This window comes from Pipistrellus kuhlii, unplaced genomic scaffold (genome assembly GCF_014108245.1).
Source record: "Pipistrellus kuhlii isolate mPipKuh1 unplaced genomic scaffold, mPipKuh1.p scaffold_m20_p_31, whole genome shotgun sequence".
Classification (NCBI taxonomy): domain Eukaryota; kingdom Metazoa; phylum Chordata; class Mammalia; order Chiroptera; family Vespertilionidae; genus Pipistrellus; species Pipistrellus kuhlii.
This window is the reverse complement of record NW_023425531.1, coordinates 2,627,371-2,652,686: the sequence shown is the minus strand read 5'-3', so window position 1 is coordinate 2,652,686 and position 25,316 is coordinate 2,627,371. Positions and strand designations below refer to the sequence as shown.

Genomic DNA, 25,316 nt, shown 5'->3' with positions numbered 1-25,316 from the left:
CCTGCGATTAGACTCAGCTGGGTGTCCCGTGTTTTCTCTCGCAAACTGGTGAAGTAACTTGCCCAAGGCCACGCAGCCAGGACGTGGCTCTGGAGACCACCTTTGCCCGGGCCACCTGCCCTGGCCTTCCCGGAGCAGCTGTGTTTGAGGGAAGCTGAGGAGGAGGTGCCGGGGAGTGGAGGGAATCTGGCAGGAGAGCTGCGGAGGGAATGCGTCCTCACTCCTGGAATGCTTGTCTGGCCCTCGTAGCTTGGGGCCTGGGCCAGTGCCCACCGGGGGGCACACTCTCTGGACCAGGAGCCTCCACCCCCCAGGGAGCAGGCGGGCAGGGAGACGTGGGCTGGCTGGCTGGGTGGGCGGCGAGCTGATGTCCAGGCGGGGCGCGCCCAGCATCGCCAAACCTTCGTGTTTTCCGTGAGAAGCTGGAGATCTGGATTGTGTGGGAACACCCTCCTCTCAAAGCTGGCAGCTGAGGACACCCCCGCCGCCTGCCGCTGGGTGCTGCTGGGGTCTCTGCAGGGTAGGAGGTGCGGCCCCTCCCGTCTGTCCTCACCACCTCCGCACCCACGTCCAGGCAGCCGCGGAGCACCACCTGGAGCAGCGCCTGTACCAGCCCTGGCAGCTGCGGGAGGACCTGCGGGGAGCGGACGCCCAGCAGTTCCGCACGGCCATGCAGTGCCTCCGGGCCGACAGGAAGGACCGCTGGGTGAGGCTTCGGAGGGGAGGGCGGGCCGCTGTGCTTGCTGAGTTGAAGCGAGTTGAGCCTGATTCAGGTTCTGAGCTTTCTTTCTTTTTAAAAAAAAAAAAAGTATGTTTTTATTGATTTTAGAGGGAGAGGAGAGGGAAAGAGATAGAAACATCCATGATGAAAGAGAACCAGGATTGGCTGCCTCCTGCACGCCCCACTTGCGATGGAGCCCGCAGCCCGGGCATGTGTCCTGACTGACCAGAATCCATCCAGTGACCTCTTGGTTCCTGGGTTGACGCTCAACCACTGAGCCACCCCGGCCAGGCCGGCCCTGACCTTTCCTGTCTCCTTCTTCCTCTCCACCCCCTGGCAGATTTAGGCCTGAGATTTTCTCACTCTCTGAAAATCAAAGGAAGAGCCCTCATGCACACTTGTGAATGGGCGCTCTGCCCCCAGGGAAACCGGGCTCAGAGATAAAAGACTGTGTCCCTGACCTCAGCAGTTGACAGTTTGGAGTAGGGACAAAAAGCAGATCATTTTCACAAAAGTTAGTGATGTGAGAGCAGAGCCAGGCCTCAGACCCAGAGAGCCCGTGGCCGGCCCCGCACCGCGAGGCTGAGATTCCTGTCAGAGGCAGGTCTTGTGGGCCAGTGTCCCCAGAAGGAGTTGAACCAAGTACACATTTTCATCATCAGGGGTTTACTTTAAAGTCTGTGATTAAAAAAGAACGGAGACATTGAACCTGTGAGATTCGTAGTAGGAATGTAGTGTTTCCTTCTGAAATGAATCGAAGTTTGTAAAAAAAAAAAAGAGTTTGTTAAAACATACAGAGTAAATAATAGAAAAGGAAGTGCCAGTTTAGGCAAAATGGGGATTTCCAGGAAAACGATACTGATGAATGTGCATTGGGGTTTACCATGTGCCAGGCCTGCTCCCAAGGCTGGCCCGGAAGCTGTTTCTGAAAAGGCCTGGCCCCGTGGTTTAGGCTTTGCCCGCCGAGCAGTCTGCACAGCGGCTCACCGTGCCCTGGAGCAGGCCGGCTCCACAGGGCAGGAGTGATGGCGCGGACGTGCTCCATAGCCCGGCCCCCTGAGCGGGCAGTGGGCTGGTGGGCCAGCAGTGCTCTCAGCACGGACCCTGTGCGGGCGCTGGGTTCCCTCCTGAAATGGGGCCGTAGGAATCTTACCGTTTCAGTGCTCAGAGGAGGAGGTGGGTGGGGAAAGAGAGGGCTGTGAGCCTGCCGGCATCGGCTGAGCCCATGGGCCCTTCTCAGGATATCGTGTTAAATCTGTAAAATAAACAAAGAAAGCCAATTCTATTGAAACACATTCATCAAAATGTGTAAATATAACATCTGTGGAATGTCTCCTGTGTACCTTATATGTATTATCTCCTTCAAGGCGGGTAGGAGGTAGGCACTGATTCTATCACATGAAGAGGAGGGACGCAGCCTTAGGGTGAAGTGATTAGGGACACACACAGAGTAAGCGCAGGGCCTGGGGTTGAATCTGAGGATGCCTGGCCCTCAGACGCGTGGGCTTACCCTAAAGGAGGGCCATCTCTGAGAAGACACACTGCTAGGCACAGCAGTCAGTGCTCAGAAAATGGTGGCTGTTATTTTTAGAGGGTGTGTTGGGTGAAGGACAGTGGGCCAAATCAGGTGTGACAGCCCTGTGAGCATTACTGTGTTCTGTGGCTCACAGGAGTCATTCATTCACTCATTCATCCATCCATCCATCCATTCATTCATTCCTTCACTCAGTCAGTCATTCAACAGCTTATTTCTCAAGATTGTCTACATACCAAGCATTCTACTGGACACATGGCTTGGGCCTCAAGGACGCTCCTGGATCAACCCCACACTAGAATCAGGTGCGAGGGCTCCAGCCCACCCAGTGAAGTCAGATGCTACAATGGTGCTTGCCCAGTGCGGCTGATGTGCTGAGCAAGTAGACCACCGGCTTGGAGGAAAGACAGCCCATGAGCATCTCGAATGCATCGGGGAGTTTGGCTCAGTATGCTCCTAGGAGCACTGCTGGGGTAGAACTGATCTGACATTACGGTGACGCCTGAGCTCAGCCTTGGAGGACAGGAAGGAGTGAGCTGGGTTTCAGCAGGGGAAGGAGTGGGGAGGAATTCCGGCTGGAGCCAGGGCCGGGGTGAGCAGTCACGGGCATCTCAGAACAGGCTGTGCCGTGTGGGTGGAGCAAATGGCGGCCTTGACTTGGTCCTGGAGGCGAAGGCAGGTGGTAGAAGGCTTGGCACACAGCGTGGGGTTACACAGTGGTCCTTGCTTTCCTCGCTGCTGCTAATGTGGTCCCTTCAGCGCCTCTGCACCCAGAGACCGCGCTCAGACCCCCTCCCCCGCTGCCTTTATGCCTTTAGGAGCTGGAAGGCGTCGTCATTGACTTGGGAGCGATCCGGGAACAAGCCCTGCAGAGCCCGGGCGTGAACCGCAGCCTGCTTCTCATCACGCTGGAGAGGTGTTTCCAGGAGCTGAGCTCCCTGGAGTGCGTGGAGGTCCTGGGCAATCTGCTGCGAGGGTCCCCGGGCAGCTTCCTGCAGGCTGACCTCCCCGAGAGGCTGCCCCCCGGCCTGCGCCAGGACGCCTTCCGGAACCTGTGAGTCCCCGGCCCTCTCACTCCACTCGCCGCCCGCAGGTTCTTGTGAGAGTCCAGGAGATGACACAGGGTGTCCAAAAACTCAAGGCACACTGAGTAGTTGTGAAGTCAGTGTTCACTGACAGCAGCTCATTTCCAGAATTCAGAACCATCTACAGAAGTGGGTACGTTTTTTGTCAGGGCGTTTCCACCTGATGACTCTGGTCCAGGCGCTGCCGGTGACAGTGGAATCTCAACATCAAGAGTCACTTCGTGCACTATCTGTGCTCTCCACTGGTCAGCTGTTGCCGGTTTTGTACCGTAAACTTAATCTCTTATGTCTCCCCATACAAAAAAGTCTGGTGGATAAATTTTCTTTGTTCAAAGCTTATTCTGGCTTCACCAATTATTTTAAATCGGTTAATCCTGAAAAGGAATGAAAATTGAGCGCATTATGTGCTGTTGAAGCGTATCTACATTTCTATACACACGTGGATATGAAGACAATGTTTGTACTTCAACTGCATTTTCAAACTTCCAGGAGCATTTTAGGATGGATTTCCTCTGCTCAAAGCTCAGCCTGGCTGAAAAGAAGCAGCAGTGGAGCGCTCAGCTGTGAAAGTGTGGCCCATGTTTGGGGCACCCCGAACGGGCAGAGGGAAGGCGGTGGGACCGGTCAGGGTGTGAGGTCTGGACAGAAGCTGGAAACCTGCGGAGTTTAGAGATGGTTTGATTAGTGTCTCCCGAATTCCCGTCACTCCAGACCTCACGATTTTTGCCGTATCTATACACATCTGTGCTGTTATTTCCTTCCTGTTTTTCTTTATAGGGACTCATTTTTTTCCTTAGTATTTATTTAAAAAGAAAATTTGATATCATTATTGCAAATGGGAAAAGGGTATTATTTGTCTTAAGTAAAGTAGTCATAGAAGTAAAAACGATAACAAAAAACGGTGCCACTCAATGCCAGCGAGGCGTGTGGCTCCCCGAGCCGAGTCCCTGAGCCCCTCCTCCTGTCGTGAAAGGGAGCTGGGCCTGAGCCCTCCCACCGCACCTCCTCCCGAGAGCGGGATGGCGGGCACTGCGGGGTGGGGGGTAGGAGTGGGGAGGTAGGGGTGGGACGGAGGGGGGTGGTAGGGGCAGGGGGGTGATATGGGGGGACTGGCGGGCACTGTGGGGTGGGGGGAAAGGAGGGGGGTGGAGTGGAGAGGTAGGGATGGGGGAGAGTGGGGGGGTAGGGGCAGGGGGTGATGTGGGGGGACTGGCGGGCACTGCGGGGTCGGGGGAAAGGTGGGGGCTGGCGGGTACTGTGGGGTGGGGAGAAGGGGGTAGCACCTTGCCATGAGAAATTACACCTTGGGTGCGGGACACTAATTAGAGGGTTGTGTCCAGACTTGACAGGCATTGACCTTGCGACCACTGCCAGCTCCTTCTGCTAATTCCATCTCTTTATGGCCCTAAAGAGCCATTGAAGCCCAAACATGACTTAGAAGAGGGGAAGGACTCTGATAGCAGCAGCGTGGGCGGGTCTGTGTGTGTTTGCTTTCAGCACCGAAGGGCTGTGGGGTCACAGGTCATGAGCTGGTGCTGACCTCTGTCTGTCGCAGGGTCCGTTCTGGGCCCCTTTGCTCGATGCCATTACATAGCCCGCTCCCGCTGCCCGCTCCCCCAGGCTGATGTGCGGGGAGTGGACGGGAGAGAACGTGATTGGAGAGGAATTTTATTGGCCACTGCTCATCTGAGTCAAGTGTCAGAACACCCATTCAAACATTTTTTTTTTTTTAAACTCTTGTTTCTAAGAGGGAATTACCAGATCCTGTAGTCGGACAGTTCAGCGCAGTCAAGTCCAAAGCTCACACGGTGTCAGGAGCATCTTTGGACGGCTGTCCCCGCTCTGCCGTCCTCATGGGCCTGCGCCAGGCAGAGAGCCCTGTCCAGAGGGCAAAGTCTCTTTCCAGCAGGTCCAAGCCAAGTCCGGACCTGATGCTCACTGGTCCAGACCGGGTCATGTGCCGTTCTTGGTCCAATCACTTGTAAATGGACCTAATATGCTCAAGGCTGAGATGGGGTGCCATCCCACTCAAACCTCATGGGTGAACCAGGAATGGGAGAAATGTTTCTCCAGGAGCAATCGAGGTGCTTTATGAGAAAGAGGGGTGTAGATGGCTACTGCAAAAACTCTATGGAGCCCAAATAAGAGTGGGGAAAGGTTGCAGATCTTGTGGACGGAAAGACAATGGAATAATGCTGATCTAACATCCCGGTTCTCAGCACGAGTGGGGGTCCGGAATGTGCCCCCACACCCCCTGAAGACGTGCTAACGGGTCATCTAACAGCCTCTTCTTTTATGGACAGAGAATCCGAGGCCCAACAAGGAGGTGCACCCACGGTGGGTGGCGCCGTGAGGCCTGCCTGACTTCTGCCCGTTTTGTCCTGTTCCTACTCTGCCCGTCACCCCCTTCTTCTGAGGCGGAGGCCTTTGTTCCCTCCTCGTTGTCCAGATGAGGAGCCTGAGGCACGAAGGCCCCCAGGTCGGACTGCAGGGGCCGATGGGCCAGGTTTCATGAGGCTCACCCCTTCCCGAACCCGTGTGCCTGGAAGAACAACAAAACCAACAACAGAAGCCAGTGAAGACCGAAGCACCAGAAGCAGATGTTAAGGTGGACTTAAGGGACAGTTGCTTGCTCACCTTGATGTGACTAGGACAGCGGCAGGGGAAAGGAAGCTTGGAAAGGCTGGGACAGTCCGCTGGGGGGTTGGTTCAGTGGGTGGTGGGGGCAGGGGACCCCGGGGGGCTGCGCCTTGCTGTCAGGGGCCGCTGTCTTTGGCCAAATGGGACTGCCAGGAGGGGACGGCGACGTGGGCCACAGGAGCAGGGTGGGGGACACCAGGTTCCGGCGGCCACTGTGCGCCCAGCGGGTCTGTAGCAGTGCATGGCGGTGACCGGTGCGGGAGGACGCGGGGCAGCCAGGGCCGCACACGCTGCTGGTGGAACGTAAAACGGGCAGGCACTTCGGAAAGCAGTCCGGCCGTTTCTCAAAAGGCCAAATGCAGGGCTGCCACCTAACCCAGCCACGTCCATCCGGGCGTCATCCAAGAGAAATGAAAGCGTGTGTCCACAAACACCCTGCACAGCAATGGCGGCAGCAGCACGGCCGTCACAGACAGGCGAGCCTCAGGCCCCCGCGGGGGCGGTGAGGAGATGGGGCTGCCGCACAGCGGAGCGTTTCCTGGCCACGAAAGGAATGAAGTGCTAACACGCATGAACCTTGGCAGCATGACGCCGAATAGAAGAAGCCAGTCTCAGGGACAGCGCCTCGTCTGAGTCCATTATCTGACATGTCCGGAGGAGGCAAAGCCAGACAGGAAGTACATGTGGGGGCTGGAAGGTGAGGGCACGGGGGTTCTCCATGAGGTGGTACTGGTTGTACAACTCTGGTTACACCGAAAACCATCAGAGTGTACCTTTAAATGGGAAACGGTGTGCTGTGTGAGTTATAATTTCAATCAAGATGCTATCAAGGGAGCAGGAGGCTGAGCGTGAGCCGCTGTCCCTCAGAGCAGCCTCCACCTGTTGTCCTTCTTGTGTCCTTTAGGTCCGCAGTGTTCAAAGACCTCTACGACCAAACCTCGGCCCGTTCCCAGGGAGCCCTCTACTCCTGGATGGCCGGCGTGCTGCGGGCGTCCTCCGGCGCCACCGGTGAGCCTGCGTGCGGGCACCGCCCGGGGGCCGCCATCCTCAGAAGAGGCTGCCGGGCTTCTGAGGGCGGGCTTCCATTCTGTGCCACTTGGGATTTTACCTGCCCCTCCCAGACTGGCAGGAGAGTTTGTGAGGCACGGGGAATAAGACACGAACCCGCTTCGTGAGCACTTTCCCTGTGCGCAGGCCTGAAGTAAGGCCGCATCCAGGTCTCCCAGACGGTGGGATGGGAGCAGGGTGGCCTCCTGGACGTGAGGAGAGCCTTTAGAGCAAGGTCGCAGGTTCAAAACCCGTGTTAAAGTGGCACAGGGTAACCTTCAAAAATAAAACCTAGCTCGTCCGGCGTGGCTCAGTGGTTGAACATCAACCTATGAACCAGGAGGTCACGGTTGGATCCACGCTCAGGGCACAGGCCCCGGTTGTGGGCTTGATCCCCAGTAGGGGGCGTGCAGGAGGCTGCCGGTCAATGATTCTCTCTCCCTTCCTCTTGGAAATAAAAAATAATATATTAAAAAAAATAAAACACAATCTAGGAAATGAAGCACTGGAGTTTAGCCCTAAGCTTCTTGGCAACCAGAGCAGAGATAGGTCAGGATCCGTTTACTTGGGAGATGTTTATCAAAAGCCTGCCATGTGCCTCCAGGGGCACAGAGAGTCCAGGTCCCAGAGACAGGAAGTAGCATGCTGGTGGTGTGGCTGGGGGCAGGGAGCTTCGCTTTTAGGGAGCGGAGGTCCGGCTTTGCCAGATGAGGGAGTTCTGAGGTGGAGGCAGGAGGGCCCACGGCAGCAGGCGAGCGAGCTGGAGGCACCAGGACGGTCAGACGGAAGGTTTATGGGGTGCATTTGACCACAGCGAGAACGAGCGATACGGAAAAAGGACGCTGTGGAAGAGCAGTGCCAACAAGCCCTTCGGTAGCTTCAGCGTGCGGAGTGCGTAATGTTAGTGTGCACACAGGACGAGCCTTGGAATGCTTTCAGAAAGCCCCGTCTGCCGGCCACCGGCACAGAGGAAGCAGACAGCCTTCGCTGGGCGGCGGGGGAGGGTGGGGTGGGGTGTGTGTGTGTGTGTGTGTGTGCGTGGAGAGCCCGCCAGGCCAGCACACTCTGTGCGAAGGGGCAGGAAATAGTTTAGACTTTGTGCCTCCAGGGTTCAACTCTGGTGTTACAGCGAAAGCAGGCACAGGCAGGAGATGAACAGGCCTGGCTGTGTCCCATAAGCTTTATTGGTGGACACTGAAACTTGAATTTCATGGGTCACAATATATTCTTTCTTTTTAATTTTTCTTTCAACGATTGAAAAGTGTAAGAACGGGGGTGGGCTGTGGTCTGCAGGCCCTGGGCCAGGGAATCGGGGAGACCTAGCATTTCAACTGATCCAAATGTGTGACCCCTCCCCTGCCAAGTGGGGATGGGGAGCCAGGCCGCAGGGACTGAAGTGTGGGGATCCCCCTCCCCCAATTCTCTATCCTGCTGGAGCTGCTCCGCTAATTACCAAGTCAAATGTCCCGAGTCCCCATCTAGGGATCCTGAGCTCACCTCAAAGCTCTGCTTCCTGTTGGGGTCACCCTGTTGCTCACATGACTCAGCCCCCAGCAGGGCTGCCATCATTGCTCCTGATGATGACTCACTGCACCCCCAAAGCTCCCTGCCCCCCTTTTCCCCAAATGCCAACAATGAATGTTGCTGTTTATAAAAGTTTTTTACGGGAAGATTGGAGCATGGGGCCAGTTCTAGCTCAGGGAAACTTGAAACTGGATCCTGGGCATAACTGCTCTTTTAAAAAATTTAAAAACTTCTCAATCTGCCCAGCTCAGTGATTGAGCGTCGGCCCTTGAACCAGGCCATGGCTTGATTCCCGGTCAGGGCACATGCTCGGGTTGCAGTAGGAGATGTGCAGGAGGCAGCGGGTCAATGATTCTCCTCATTGATGTTTCCATCTCTCTCCCCGTCTTCCTTCCTCTCTCTGAAATCAATAAAAACATATTTACATTTTTTCAGTCAGAGTTGACACACACTATTAATTAGTGTCGGATGTACATCACAGCGATCAGACATTTACTCCCTATGAAGTGGTCCCTCCAGCAAGGCTAGCACCCCGGCCCCGCACATGGCCATGCAATGCTATTGACCGTATCCTGTGCTGCACTGTGCATCCCGTGACCACTTCGTAACTTCCAGGCGGTACTGCTAATCCCCTCACACGCCCCAGCCCGTCCCCTACGGCAGCCATCAGTCCCTTTATGAGTTGGTTTCAGTTTTGTTTGTTCATTTATTTTGTTCTTCAGATTCCACATGTAGGTGAGATCACATGTATTAATCTTTCTCTCTCTGACATTTCACTTAGCAGATGCCCTCTAGATCCATCCATGTGGTCACAAATTAAAACAAATGTTTTTGGGGTTAAATGTCATTTGAGGATATTTCTTTCCATTGATTTTTAGAGACAATAGAAGAGAGGGAGTGAGGGAGGGTAGGAAAAAAGAGAGAGGAAAGAGAAAAGGAGAGAAAGAAAGAGCGAGATGTGAAAGAGACACATTGTATGGTTGCCTCCTGATGGATCCCCAACTGGGGCCGGGGATCGAACCTGCAACCCAGGTCTGTGCCCTTAAATAGGAATGGAGCCTTAGACCCTTTGTTGTGCAAGTGGGTGCTCTAATCATTGAGCAATACCACCCGGGGCAAGATGTTATTCTTTTTTTATTGTTTAAAGTATTACATATTGTATGTCTCCTTTTCCCCAGTTAACCCCCCACCACCACTCCCACCCCTAAGGGCAGGCTCCCACCACCCCAGTGTCTGTGTCCATTGGTTACACTAATATTCATGCATACAAGTACTTTGGTTGATCTCTACCTCCCCCCTCCCCGCTCTCCCCCGCTCCCTGCCCCTTGTCTCTGGATCTATTTCTGTTCATCAGTTTATGTTGATCATTATATCCCATATATGAGTGAGATCATGTGATATTTATCTTCGACTGGCTTATTTCACTTAGCATAATGCTCTCCAGGTCCATCCATGCTGTTGTGAATGGTAAGAGTCCCTTCTTTTTTCCATTGTGTAGATGTACCACAGTTTTTTAATCCACTTAATCATGGATGGACCTGGAGAGCATTATGCTAAGCAAAATGAGCCAGTCGAAGATAAATTTCACATGATCTCACTCATCTCCTGATGGGCACTTAGGTTGTTTCCAAATCTTAGCTATGGTAGATTGTGCTGCTATGAACATAGGGGTGCATACGTTCTTCCTGATTGGTGTTTCTAGTTTCTTAGGATATATTCCTAGAAGTGGGATTACTGGGTCGACTGGGAGTTCCATTTTTAGTTTTTTGAGGAAACTCCATACTGTTCTCCACAGTGGCTGCACCAGTTTGCATTCCCACCAGCAGTGCATGAGGGCTCCTTTTTCTCCACATCCTCACCAGCACTTGTCATTTGTTGATGATAGCCATTCTGACAGGTGTGAGGTGGTACCGCATTGTTGTTTTGATTTGCATCTCTTGGATGATTAGTGACTTTGAGCATGTTTCATATGTCTCTTGACCTTCTGTAGGTCCTCTTTTGGAAAGTGTCTATTTAGGTCCTTTGCCCATTTTTTTGATCAGATTGTTTATCTTCCTTTTGTTAAGTTGTGTAAGTTCTCTGGAAATTTTGGAGATTAAACCCTTATCTTAAATAGCATTGGCAAATATGTTCTCCCATGCAGTGGTCTTCTTGTTGTTTTGTTGATGGTTTCTAAGATTTTATTCTTTATTATAGCTGAGTAGTAATCCATTGTAGATACGTAACACTTCTTTATCCACTCATCTACTGATGAACACTTAGGCTGCCCCCCTGTCTTGGCTATTGTAAATAATGCTGGGGTGCAGATATCTTTTCAAATGCGTGTTTTCATTTCCTTCAGATAAACACCCCAGAGCGGAATTGCTGGGTCAGAAGGTCGTTGTGTTTTGTGTTTTTGAGGCCCCTCCATACTGTTCTCCATAGTGGCTGCACCATCCCACACTCCCGTTCACGGGGCACGAAGGTCCCTTTTCTCCACACGATGGTTCTTCAAGTTCTGTTGACATCCCACTGATGGGAAATTCAAACAGAGTGACCGAGCTCTCAGGGAGTTCAGGGGAGAGAGACAGTGCCGCCGGCTGGGGAACAAGGTCGGCTTGCGGGAAGAGGAAATGTTTGAGCTCAATCTCGAAGGTAGGATTTGGAAGCAGAAGGGTATCGGGGGTGGGGAATGTCTGGCCCGCTGGCCATGTAAGTCCCTCGAAATCATGTGGTCTGGCCCTGCCAAGGCATTAGGGGTGAGTTAATTAAATGTTTGACCAAATATAGCAGGCTCATTTTTAAGGTGATCATTTTGTATGGCACTTGAAGGATGTTATAAATATCCACATGGCACTGGGCAGAAAAAGGGTTCCCCACCCCTGGTTAGGTGAAAGGCATTCTAGCTCACAGGAAGGCCCACGCAAGCAGAGTTTGGTGATAACCAACAAGGATGATAACGGTAGTTAGTAATGAAGAGTCAGATATATCTGAGGTTGCCAGGTTACTTAGTAACGAAGTGAGCTAACATAAAGCTGTACTGTGGTCTGAGGTCTAACCAGTGATCTGCATCTCTAACAGCTCCCGGTGCTGCTGGTGCAGCCGGGAGAGCACACTGCTGAGTAACCAAGCCCCGCTGGCAGCATCTGTGCTGCCCAGTGAGGCGTGCGCCGGGGGCAGCGTGCTGTCCGTGAACGAATGCAGGAAGGAGGGCCTGCCTTCAGGTCCCGCCACAGCGCACGGCTTCTGTTCACGCATGCGCTCCCTGACCCATTGATTTATTTGCTTGCAGATGGGTCTGCTTCCTGGGTCAGCGCAGAAAACTTACGGATTTTGGGGAGATACATGGTCCACCTCCCCCTTGAAGAAATCATGGAAATTAGCCCTATGGAAGTAAGTCGGGAGGCACGCTCCCTGTCCCCCTTGCTAACTCCCGGGTGCCCTGGGCACTGGACCCTGACCAGCGCAGGCAGCCGGGGCTCGAAGGAAACCCGCGGAGGGCCTCCCGCGGTCAGCCCCCACCATGTCCCAGTGCCGTCGAGCTGAGCCGAGAAAGGGCAGCCGTGGCCACGGAGACAGCTCCGGCAGGAGCCGATGTGACAGGAGGTTGTGAACCAAAAGTCACTTGAGTGTTTTTATCCTCGAGAAAGGCCATGGGACATAGCGTTTCTGGCCAGGAGGCATGAGCCCAAGTGGAAGGCAACGTGGAGGTGTAGCGCTGAGCTGTCGCGAGGAACTTAACTTGTGGCCAGCTGGCCCTCTCCTGCTGCTGACCAGCCACCTCGCAGCCCCCAGAGCGCGCCGCCAGCCCGAGGCGTTGGGGGGAGGGGCGGGATAAGAGGGGTGACTCGCTCTGCTTCCCCCCCAGAGTGACCCATCGTCCCTGGCCCGTGAGCGAAGCCTGCATCGGGCGACAGGCTTGTCCCAGGGCCCACCGACCCACAGGGCCTGGCTGTTGTGAGACCGGAGGCAGCACTGGGCTCCCCTTTGACCTGAGAGGCGGGCGGTGCTGAACGGCTTCGATGCTGTCACCCTTTGCCCTCCCAGGCTGAGTCCGGATAAAGGCAGTGAGATTCCGAGTGAGCTGGGCGGGGGCATGAGAGGATCAGGAGGCCACATGCACCTTGTCTTCTTCATCTGGGAGGGTGGGAGGGCGGGAAATCGGGCACAGGGCAGTCACCTCCAGAGGTACTTACTGGTTGGGTAGCCGGGCCCTGAGGGCCTGCTTTCTGCCCCATTTACAGGGAACGCCCTGCTCTGAGGACAAGGGAACCTTTCGCTGGCTTCCAGTCTGGAGCTCAGGACAGTGAGCTCAGGAAGGTGGGGCTTTTGTGGCCACGTGGGACCCTCGTCCCCATTCACAGGGCCCCAGGGCCTTACCCACTGGTTAGGCTTTTAAGCTCAGAAAGCAGTGCATTGAAACGGGCGTTAATGGGACAGCCTTGGACACAGGCAAAAAGTGAGCAGAAATAGGAAGATGTGCTACTCAGATTCTGTTCCAGTTCACTTCTTAATCTTAAAAAGAATACAAGTTTTCAATTGCCTGAGGCCATTTATAAACTCACTCATCTATCAAAAAAATTGATTCCCCCAAACAGGAAATGTGTGGGCCACCTTCTCTAACCTCAATATAACAAGCCTAGAAGTAAATGTGCAAATATTAACTTTAAAAAGTTCAGCTTCATGGATATGAAAAGTAATGCTTCCTTAATACAGTGGGGCTTTCTGAGGCTGGAGGCACCCAGCAGCCAGGGGCCCCGACGCCCACGGGGACGGGCCCGGCACCCTGTGTCTGGGATGGCCCTGGCCACGTCCGCCCCCGCCTGACCTTTCTGTGCTTGTCCACCAGATGGGGCTGTTCATCAGCTATGACAATGCCACCAAGCAGCTGGACACGGTCTATGACATCACGCCGGAGCTGGCCCAGGCTTTCCTGGAGCGGATCGGCTCCTCGGACTTCGACATGAGGAACGCCTCTACCGTCCACAGGCAGGGCCCTCGGAGCTTCTGCCCGGATGCAAGCACTCTAAACGCCCGGTTCCTCCGAGCAGCAAAGCCTCCGGGAGGGAAGGGGAAGGGCTAGTCCGTGAATAGTCTGGGGCCTCCAAGGTATTCTCCAAGGCCTGAGGGGGGACGGAGGCTTTCTGGGGTCTCCTGGTGGCCAGGCATTTATGCAGCTTTGTCAGGCTCAGGGTTTAACTCGCGGCTTGCTGTCCATCCCAAGGTAAAGGTGCAATTCCCAGCGAGCTGGGTGGAGTGCTGGACACGGTTCCTGGGCCCCCTACTTGTGAACCCTTGTTCTCGAGACTCCCAGGCGGGATGTTAGAGCCCAGGTCAGCTCTAGAATTTAGGGGCTGTAATGGGATCCTCCAGGAGCCATTCCCAGCAGGAGCCGTGCTCAGGAAGAGGCCGAATGCTGGGGGCGAGGAGGGCATGCAGTGGGGGGATCTCCAGGGCCTTGCTGTCTCCTCCAACATCACCTTAAAGTTTTCCAAACTCACCTGTGAGAATGTCGTTACATAAAGTGTTACCCCTTCTTCCTCCATCCCTAGAAATTCTCACCAGCAGCCAGGGTCTCGTGTTTCTATGGCTGCACAAAGGAGAGCTAGTGGGACCTGAGCCAGGCCTCCTGGTTTGATCCTGGCTCTGTGACTTACAAGCCGAGGGGTTTCGGCGTGTTCATGCCCCGCTCTGTGCCACCCTTCCTCTGCCTGAGAAAGGGAGCCTGCCCCCCTCCTCCCCCCGCACTGAGGGACCACACGGGACACGCAGTTACCTGCTCAGGAAAGTCTGTTATTCTCAGCGCTCATTCCCATCGGCCTTCGCCTCCCCGTCGCCTTCCTCAGTAGACACATGTCAGACCCTCTCCTGTGGACACGCCTGGGCATGGCCGTGCCTGGGAGGGCGGGGCCAGGGGCAGCATGGCCAGGCAGGCGGGCAGCACGCCACGCCCAGGAGACAGCATGGAGCGCTAAGAGCAGCCAGGACTGAACTTGTGCTCCGTCCCGCCAGGAAGCGTGCTGATCGTCAGCATGCCTAGCCTCACGCTCAGTGCCCCAGCCCCACACCCATCACACGTACCACGACGTGCTCACCGACACAGCAAACCTCCCCTTCCAAAGCCCCGGGCGGGGCGCCTGCGCAGATGGACTGCGGCAGCACCTTGCAGGGAGGTCAGGTAGCCTGCCAAGTCCCGGCCTGGGCTGTGCTCTTCACCCCTGGGGCGGTGCTCCCAGCTGGGCCAGGGGCACAGCCCACTGCTGCCCACACTCCTCTGTCTCTTGGTTTCCTCTCCTTTGGAAAAAAGTCATTGTCACCCAGGGGGTAGTATGTAAGCACCCTGGGCATGAGTCTGGCCCCAGAGAACCCCTGGCGGGCAGCGGCGTGTCTCCCATGGAAAGGGGCGTTCCTGTGGCCCCTCCCCCAGGAGGAGAGCTGACAGCCCCGGGCTCCACGCCGGCTCCCCTGCGGCTAGTCCGTGAATAGTCTGGGGCTTCCAGGGTATTCTCCAAGGCCTGAGGGGGGACGGAGGCTTTCTGGGGTCTCCTGGTTGCCAGGCATTTATGCAGCTTTGTCAGGCTCAGGGTTTAACTCGAGGCTTGCTGTCCATCCCAAGGTAAAGGTGCAATTCCCAGCGAGCTGGATTTGCAGGCCCCGCCCCGGTGTCAGCCTTCTCCTCTCACGCAGGCTGGGGCTGCTCGTTTGTTTCTATGGAGACCTGGAGCTGCTGGACGCCACCCTGGCCCGAGTCCTCCTCCACCAGATGATCAAGTGCAGCCGCCTCCGGGGCTTCCAGGCTCGCGTCCAGAAGGTGCACACGGGACGCACAGCCCCGGCCCGGGCCTCAGTCTTACTGGCCAGAGCAGTGGGGAGTCTTGCCCGGCCTTTCGGGACCTGGATCCAGCCGGAGTGGAAAGGGTCTCAAACACACGAGCTTAACCTGGGAAGGAGCGACACAAAACTAGGAAAAGTTTGTTTAGATCAAAACTCTCCGAGTGGCCACCCCAAGCTTAGAGGTGCAGGACACCGGGGACGGTAAGGGTAGCTTCTGAGGCCCCCGGTGGAGCCGACTGCGCGTCTAACGGCGCCCAGGTGGCGAGCTGCTGCCAAAGACCACCCGCCAGTGAGCCGCGCTGTCTGGTGCCCTCGCTGGCAGATGTGGACGCCGAGCGCTAGCGAAGGCAGGAAGGCAGGGAGGCAGGGAGGCAGGGAGGCAGGGAGGCAGGCGGCAGGCTGGGGAACTGGAGCCGGGACAGCTATTTCTTTCACTTCTCTCTGTTGCCCCCCAGTGGCCATTTCAGGACGGCCTGGAACACAGGCACACTCATCTCAAGTGAATACATATGTTCTTCTCACAAATTCAGGTGTTAGACTAGGGGTGTCGAACTCAATCAGAGAAGGGGCCAAAATCTAAAATCCAGCCTAAATTGCGGGCCGAATGGTTTACTGAACAGTCATAAACTGTCATTGTGATGGAAACGCAGCAGAGTGCAGTGATGACAGCGCGGTGCGGGCCACATTGCAAGGCCTGGCGGGACGGATTTGGCCCGCGGGCCTTGTGTTTGACACATGTGTGTTACACCATGAGCCGTGCCTGCTTTTTTCCCTCTTGTGCAGATGTCATGTTAAAAGTGGTGACATGGAAACAATTGGGAAACGCACTTGACTAGCGCTAGACAGACATAAAGTAATTGTCCAGGTGGTCACAGAAGCGGGGGATTTTGTTAGATATCATTTTAAGTGAAAAATATAGAAAAGTACACTTCTGTTCATATGCCAATTATGTAAAAATATGTACTATCGCTTATTTATAAAGGCATAGAGGTCTTAGCAGCCGATAGTTATTTGTGTGAGGCAGGATTTTCAGGAGCCTTACTTTGTGTTCCACTGGGAATTACTCCCATATAGATTGCACATCATCATAAAACCCCTGGGTGTTTCAGGAAAGGAAGGCAGCCATGCGTACAGCTGTAGAGTTCAAGGTCACACAGGAAACAGAAGCTGTGAGAGCGGCTGGCACTGTGGGTGAGGTGGACAGGGTCCTCCTGCCATGCTTTCAGGCTCATTTAGAGACAAATTAGTATTTAAATGAAGCACAAGGTCAAGGCCGGAGGAGGTGGTGTTCTCTTTGGGTGACTGGCTGTCGGGCCTGTCAGGAGTCCCACCCAGGCTGGGTCCTCTCCCCCTGGGGAGGCGGGTGCTGGAGGCGGCGTGGAGCGGTCATGCCAGGACGCAGCCAGGGGCACTCCTGTCCTACTTGCTGTCGACTCTCACTGCAGTTTCTCCCCTGCCAGCTCAAGGCCCACCTCCTGGGCATTGCCACGGAGAACCAGACGCTCAACGAGACCCTGGGCTCTTTGTCGGACGCGGTTGTGGGCTTGACCCACCGTCAGCTGGAGTCCCTGTCCCCCCAGGCTGTGCACAGCGCCATCTCCACCCTCAGCCAGGTGTCGGGCTGGGCCAAGAGCCAGGTGGTCATCTTGTCCGCCAAGTACTTGGCCCATGAGAAGGTCAGTGGGAACTCTGAACTCTTAAAAAAAAATATTTTTATTGAGGAAGGGAGAGGAAGAGATGAGATGAGATGAGAGAGATGTGATGAGAATCAGTGATGAGAGAGAATCACTGATTGGCTGCCTCTTCCATGCCCCCCACCAGGCATCGAGCCTGCAACCCAGGCATATGCTACAATCAAACCATAACCTTCTGCTTCATAGGTTGACTCTTAACCACTGAGCCACACCAGCCAGGCTGAACTCTTTTTGTTGCTGTTAATCCTCACCGAGGACATGTTTTCCATTGCTTTGCAGAGAGTGGGAGAGAGGGAAAGAAGGGGAGAGTGAGTAGACATTTGGGTGAGGAGAAACATTGATTGGCTGCCTCTCATATTCGCCCCCACTAAGGGTGGAGCATGACTCTGCAACCCAGGTACATGCCCTGGACTGGGAATGGAATTATCCACCCTTCCGAGTGCAGGCCGATGCTCTCATCCCTGAGCCACCGGCCAGGGCTCTGACCTCCTTTCAAGGCCCGGCACCCAAGGGCCAGCTCTGGGTACATGGTGGACAGCCGAGGAGGACTCCTCGGTTCAAACCCTGTCCTTCCATTTGCTAGCTGGACATTGGCTACCTTGGACAATTGACTTAATTCCCCCTTGTCTGTTTCCCTATTTGTAACATAGATGGATACCAGTCACATCTATTCTGTAGGCGGCTGCATGGCTTACGCAGTCAGTACCCAGGAAGAGTGGGGACATCCCGTGGCCCCACGTGTCGCTGGGGGTGTGAGACCTCGTTGAGCAAAGCTCAAGAGTCAGCCCAGGACGTCCTTGCTGGTTGTTGAGGCTGCGAACACACCGCTCGTCCCACGTCAGAGATAGTGCCCTTCCTTTCCAGTCTGTCCCCACAGACGTCCCCACAGACTGTCCACGGACGTCCCCACAGACGTCCCCACAGACGTCACCACAGACGTCCCCACAGACGACTGTCCCCACAGATGTCCCCACAGACGACTGTCCCCACAGACTGTCCCCACAGACTGTCCCCACAGACGTCCCCACAGTCCCCACAGACGACTGTCCCCACAGACTGTCCCACAGACTGTCCCACAGACATCCCCACAGATGACTGTCCCCACAGACGTCCCCACAGACGTTCCACAGACGTCCCCACAGACTGTCCCCACAGACTGTCCCCACAGACTGTCCCACAGACATCCGACTGTCCCCACAGACTGTCAGACTGTCCCACAGACTGTCCCACAGACGTCCGACTGTCCCACAGATGTCCGACTGTCACCACAGACTGTCCCCACAGATGTCCTCACAGACTGTCCCCACAGACGTCCCCACAGACGACTGTCCCCACACCACAGACTGTCCCCACAGATGTCCCCACAGACTGTCCCCACAGGCTGTCCCCACAGATGTCCCCACAGACTGTCCCCACAGACTGTCCCCACAGACTGTCCCCACAGACTGTCCCACAGACATCCGACTGTCCCCACAGACTGTCAGACTGTCCCACAGACTGTCCCCACAGACTGTCCCCACAGACGTCCCCACAGTCCCCACAGACGACTGTCCCCACAGACTGTCCCACAGACTGTCCCACAGACATCCCCACAGATGACTGTCCCCACAGACGTCCCCACAGACGTTCCACAGACGTCCCCACAGACTGTCCCCACAGACTGTCCCCACAGACTGTCCCACAGACATCCGACTGTCCCCACAGACTGTCAGACTGTCCCACAGACTGTCCCACAGACGTCCGACTGTCCCACAGATGTCCGACTGTCACCACAGACTGTCCCCACAGATGTCCTCACAGACTGTCCCCACAGACGTCCCCACAGACGACTGTCCCCACACCACAGACTGTCCCCACAGATGTCCCCACAGACTGTCCCCACAGGCTGTCCCCACAGATGTCCCCACAGACTGTCCCCACAGACTGTCCCCACAGACTGTCCCACAGACATCCGACTGTCCCCACAGACTGTCAGACTGTCCCACAGACTGTCCCACAGACGTCCGACTGTCCCACAGATGTCCGACTGTCACCACAGACTGTCCCCACAGATGTCCTCACAGACTGTCCCCACAGACGTCCCCACAGACGACTGTCCCCACACCACAGACTGTCCCCACAGATGTCCCCACAGACTGTCCCCACAGGCTGTCCCCACAGATGTCCCCACAGACTGTCCCCACAGGCTGTCCCCACAGACAGATGACTGTCCCCACAGACGTCCCCACAGACGACTGTCCCCACAGACTGTCCCACAGACTGTCCCACAGACTGTCCCACACAGACTGTCCCACAGACTGTCCCCACAGACGTCCCACAGACGTCCCCACAGACGTCCCCACAGACGACTGTCCCACACCACAGACTGTCCCCACAGACGTCTCACAGACGTCCCCACAGACGACTGTCCCCACAGACTGTCCCACAGACTGTCCCACAGACTGTCCCACAGACATCCGACTGTCCCCACAGACTGTCAGACTGTCCCCACAGACTGTCCCACAGACATCCCCACAGATGACTGTCCCCACAGACATCCCCACAGACGTTCCACAGACGTCCCCACAGACTGTCCCCACAGATTGTCCCCACGGACATCCCCACAGACGACTGTCCCCACAGATGTCCTCACAGACTGTCCCCACAGACGTCCCCACAGACGACTGTCCCCAGAGACTGTCCCACAGACGTCCCCACAGACGACTGTCCCACAGACATCCGACTGTCCCCACAGACTGTCAGACTGTCCCACAGACTGTCCCACAGACGTCCGACTGTCCCCACAGACTGTCCCACAGACGTCCCCACAGATGACTGTCCCACAGACGTCCCCATAGACGTCCCACAGATGTCTCCACAGACTGTCCCACAGACGTCCGACTGTCCCACAGACATCCGACTGTCAGACTGTCCCACAGACTGTCCCACAGACGTCCGACTGTCCCACAGACATCCGACTGTCCCCACAGACTGTCCCCACAGACTGTCAGACTGTCCCACAGACGTCCGACTGTCACCACAGACTGTCCCCACAGACTGTCAGACTGTCCCCACAGACTGTCCCACAGACATCCCCACAGATGACTGTCCCCACAGACATCCCCACAGACGTTCCACAGACGTCCCCACAGACTGTCCCCACAGACTGTCCCCACGGACATCCCCACAGACGACTGTCCCCACAGATGTCCTCACAGACTGTCCCACAGACGTCCGACTGTCCCACAGACATCCGACTGTCACCACAGACTGTCCCCACAGACTGTCAGACTGTCCCACAGACGTCCGACTGTCACCACAGACTGTCCCCACAGACTGTCAGACTATCCCACAGACGTCCCCACAGATGACTGTCCCACAGACTGTCAGACTGTCCCACAGACGTCCGACTGTCCCCACAGACTGTCAGACTGTCCCACAGACTGTCCCACAGACGTCCCCACAGATGACTGTCCCACAGACGTCCCCACAGATGACTGTCCCCACAGACGTCCCACAGATGTCTCCACAGACTGTCCCCACAGACTGTCCCACAGATGTCTCCACAGACTGTCCCCACAGACTGTCCCACAGACTGTCCCACAGACCCATAGGCTGTCCCCACAGACGACTGTCCCCACAGACGTCCCCACAGGCTGTTCCCACAGACGACTGTCCCCACAGGCTGTCCCGACAGACCCACAGGCTGTCCCCACAGACGACTGTCCCCACAGACGTCCCCACAGGCTGTTCCCACAGACGACTGTCCCCAAAGGCTGTCCCGACAGACGTCCCCACAGACGTCCCCACAGACTGTCCCACAGACGTCCGACTGTCCCCACAGACTGTCAGACTGTCCCACAGACGTCCGGCTGTCCCCACAGACTGTCAGACTGTCCCACAGACGTCCGGCTGTCCCCACAGACTGTCAGACTGTCCCACAGACGTCCGGCTGTCCCCACAGACTGTCCCACAGACGTCCCCACAAATGTCTCCACAGACGTCACCACACCCACAGACGTCCCCACAGACTGTACATCCCCACAGACATCCCCACAGACAGACGTCCCCACAGACGTCCCCACAGACAGACATCCCCACAGACGTCCACACAGACAGACATCCCCACACCCACAGACTGTCCCCACAGACGTCCCCACAGACAGACGTCCCCACAGATGTCCCCACACCCACAGACTGTCCCCACAGACTGTCCCCACAGACTGTCCCCACAGACTGTCCCCACAGACGTCCCCACAGACGTCCCCACAGACAGACATCCCCACAGACGTCCCCACAGACAGACATCCCCACAGACGTCCCCACACCCACAGACTGTCCCCACAGACGTCCCCACAGACGTCCCCACAGACAGACGTCCCCACAGATGTCCCCACACCCACAGACTGTCCCCACAGACGTCCCCACAGACGTCCCCACAGACAGACGTCCCCACAGATGTCCCCACACCCACAGACTGTCCCCACAGACTGTCCCCACAGACGTCCACACAGACTGTCCCCACAGACGTCCACACAGACTGTCCCCACAGACGACTGTCCCCACAGACGACTGTCCCCACAGACGTCCCCACAGACGTCCCCACAGACTGTCCAACAGACGTCCCCACAGACGACTGTCCCCACAGACGACTGTCCCCACAGACGTCCCCACAGACGTCCCCACAGACTGTCCCACAGACTGTCCAACAGACGTCCCCACAGATGTCCCCACAGACAGACGTCCCCACAGACGTCCCCACACCCACAGACTGTCCACAAAGACTGTCCCCACAGACTGTCCCCACAGACTGTCCCCACAGACGTCCCCACAGACGTCCCCACAGACAGACATCCCCACAGACGTCCCCACAGACGTCCCCACAGACTGTCCCACAGACTGTCCAACAGACGTCCCCACAGACGACTGTCCCCACAGACGACTGTCCCCACAGACGTCCCCACAGACGTCCCCACAGACTGTCCCACAGACTGTCCAACAGACGTCCCCACAGATGTCCCCACAGACAGACGTCCCCACAGATGTCCCCACACCCACAGACTGTCCCCACAGACTGTCCCCACAGACTGTCCCCACAGACTGTCCCCACAGACGTCCCCACAGACGTCCCCACAGACAGACATCCCCACAGACGTCCCCACAGACGTCCCCACACCCACAGACTGTCCCCACAGACGTCCCCACAGACGTCCCCACAGACAGACGTCCCCACAGATGTCCCCACACCCACAGACTGTCCCCACAGACTGTCCCCACAGACTGTCCCCACAGACGTCCCCACAGACGTCCCCACAGACAGACATCCCCACAGACGTCCCCACAGACAGACATCCCCACAGACGTCCCCACACCCACAGACTGTCCCCACAGACGTCCCCACAGACGTCCACACAGACTGTCCCCACAGACGTCCACACAGACGTCCACACAGACAGACATCCCCACAGACGTCCCCACAGACAGACATCCCCACAGACGTCCCCACACCCACAGACTGTCCCCACAGACGTCCCCACAGACGTCCCCACAGACAGACGTCCCCACAGACGTCCCCACAGACAGACGTCCCCACAGACGTCCCCACACCCACAGACTGTCCCCACAGACGTCCCCACAGACGTCCACACAGACTGTCCCCACAGACGTCCACACAGACGTCCACACAGACAGACATCCCCACAGACGTCCCCACAGACAGACATCCCCACAGACGTCCCCACACCCACAGACTGTCCCCACAGACGTCCCCACAGACGTCCCCACAGACAGACGTCCCCACAGATGTCCCCACACCCACAGACTGTCCCCACAGACTGTCCCCACAGACGTCCCCACAGACAGACGTCCCCACAGATGTCCCCACACCCACAGACTGTCCCCACAGACGACTGTCCCCACAGACGACTGTCCCCACAGACGTCCCCACAGACGTCCCCACAGACTGTCCCACAGACTGTCCAACAGACGTCCCCACAGACGACTGTCCCCACAGACGTCCCCACAGACGTCCCCACAGACTGTCCCACAGACTGTCCAACAGACGTCCCCACAGACGACTGTCCCCACAGACGTCCCCACAGACTGTCCCCACAGACGTCCACACAGACTGTCCCCACAGACGACTGTCCCCACAGACGTCCCCACAGACGTCCCCACAGACTGTCCCACAGACTGTCCAACAGACGTCCCCACAGACGACTGTCCCCACAGACGTCCCCACAGACGTCCCCACAGACGTCCCCACAGACGACTGTCCCCACAGACGTCCCCACAGACGTCCCCACAGACTGTCCCACAGACTGTCCAACAGACGTCCCCACAGACGACTGTCCCCACAGACGTCCCCACAGACGTCCCCACAGACGTCCCCACAGACGTCCCCACAGACTGTCCCACAGACTGTCCAACAGACGTCCCCACAGACGACTGTCCCCACAGACGTCCCCACAGACGTCCCCACAGACTGTCCCACAGACTGTCCAACAGACGTCCCCACAGACGACTGTCCCCACAGACGTCCCCACAGACTGTCCCCACAGACGTCCACACAGACTGTCCCCACAGACGACTGTCCCCACAGACGACTGTCCCCACAGACGTCCCCACAGACGTCCCCACAGACTGTCCCACAGACTGTCCAACAGACGTCCCCACAGACGACTGTCCCCACAGACGTCCCCACAGACGTCCCCACAGACTGTCCCACAGACTGTCCAACAGACGTCCCCACAGATGTCCCCACAGACGTCCCCACAGACTGTCCCCACAGACAACTGTCCCCACAGATGTCCCCACAGACGACTGTCCCCACAGACGACTGTCCCCACAGACTGTCCCCACAGACTGTCCTACAGATTGTCCCACAGACGTCCGACTGTCCCCACAGACGTCCCGACTATCACCGCAGACTGTCCCACAGACATCCGACTGTCCCCACAGACTGTCAGACTGTCCCACAGGCTGTCCCACACAGACTGTCCTACAGACGTCGCCACAGACGTCCCCACAGACGACTGTCCCCACAGACGTCCCACAGACGTCCTGTCCCCACAGACGACTGTCCCCACAGACGACTGTCCCCACAGACGTCCCACAGACGTCCTGTCCCCACAGACGACTGTCCCCACAGACGTCCCCACAGACTGTCCCCACAGACGACTGTCCCCACAGACGTCCCACAGACGTCCCCACAGACTGTCCCCACAGACGACTGTCCCCACAGATGTCCCACAGACGTCCCCACAGACGACTGTCCCCACACCACAGACTGTCCCCACAGACGACTGTCCCCACAGACTGTCCCACAGACATCCGACTGCCCCCACAGACTGTCCCACAGACTGTCCCACAGACATCCGACTGCCCCCACAGACTGTCCGACTGTCCCACAGACATCCGACTACCCCCACAGACTGTCCCACAGACTGTCCCACAGACATCCGACTGCCCCCACAGACTGTCCCACAGACTGTCCCACAGACATCCGACTACCCCCACAGACTGTCCCACAGACATCCCCACAGATGACTGTCCCCACAGACATCCCACAGATGTCCTCACAGAGTCCCCACAGACTGTCCCACAGACTCTCCCACACAGACTGTCCCACAGACGTCCCCACAGACGACTGTCCCCACAGACGTCCCCACAGACGTCCCCACAGACTGTCCCCACAGACGACTGTCCCCACAGACTGTCCCACAGACTGTCAGACTGTCCCACAGACTGTCCCCACAGACGTCCCACAGACGTCCCCACAGACTGTCCCCTGTCCCCACAGACTGTCCCACAGACTGTCAGACTGTCCCCACAGACTGTCCCACAGACTGTCCCCACAGACGTCCCACAGATGTCCCCACAGACGACTGTCCCCACAGACGTCCCACAGACGTCCCCACAGACTCTCCCACAGACTGTCCCCACAGACTGTCCCCACAGACGTCTGGGACAGTCTGTGTGGGAGAGTCTGTGGACAGTCTGACAGTCTGTGGGGACAATTGGATGTCTGTGGGACAGTCTGTGGGGACAGTCGTCTGTGGGGACGTCTGTGGGGACGTCTGTGGGACGTCTGTGGGGACAGTCTGTGGTGTGGGGACAGTCATCTGTGGGGACGTCTGTGGGGACGTCTGTGGGACGTCTGTGGGGACAGTCTGTGTGGGAGAGTCTGTGGGACAGTCTGTGGGGACAGTCTGTGGGACAGTCTGTGGGGACGTCTGTGGGACGTCTGTGGGGACAGTCTGTGTGGGAGAGTCTGTGGG

General features: G+C 56.8%; 1 protein-coding gene across 1 annotated transcript in view; it reads left to right on the top strand.

Annotated features, from left to right (window-relative positions):
* OTOA (otoancorin) overlaps nt 1-25,316 on the top strand; it is a 65,299-nt gene that overhangs the window by 3,699 nt on the left and 36,284 nt on the right. Inside the window, exons 6-12 of the mRNA XM_036460365.2 lie at nt 575-706; nt 3,074-3,309; nt 6,885-6,988; nt 11,823-11,923; nt 13,380-13,524; nt 15,166-15,341; nt 16,825-17,040. Coding sequence (XP_036316258.1) covers nt 575-706; nt 3,074-3,309; nt 6,885-6,988; nt 11,823-11,923; nt 13,380-13,524; nt 15,166-15,341; nt 16,825-17,040 — 1,110 coding nt within the window. The remainder of the gene's footprint in view (nt 1-574; nt 707-3,073; nt 3,310-6,884; nt 6,989-11,822; nt 11,924-13,379; nt 13,525-15,165; nt 15,342-16,824; nt 17,041-25,316) is intronic.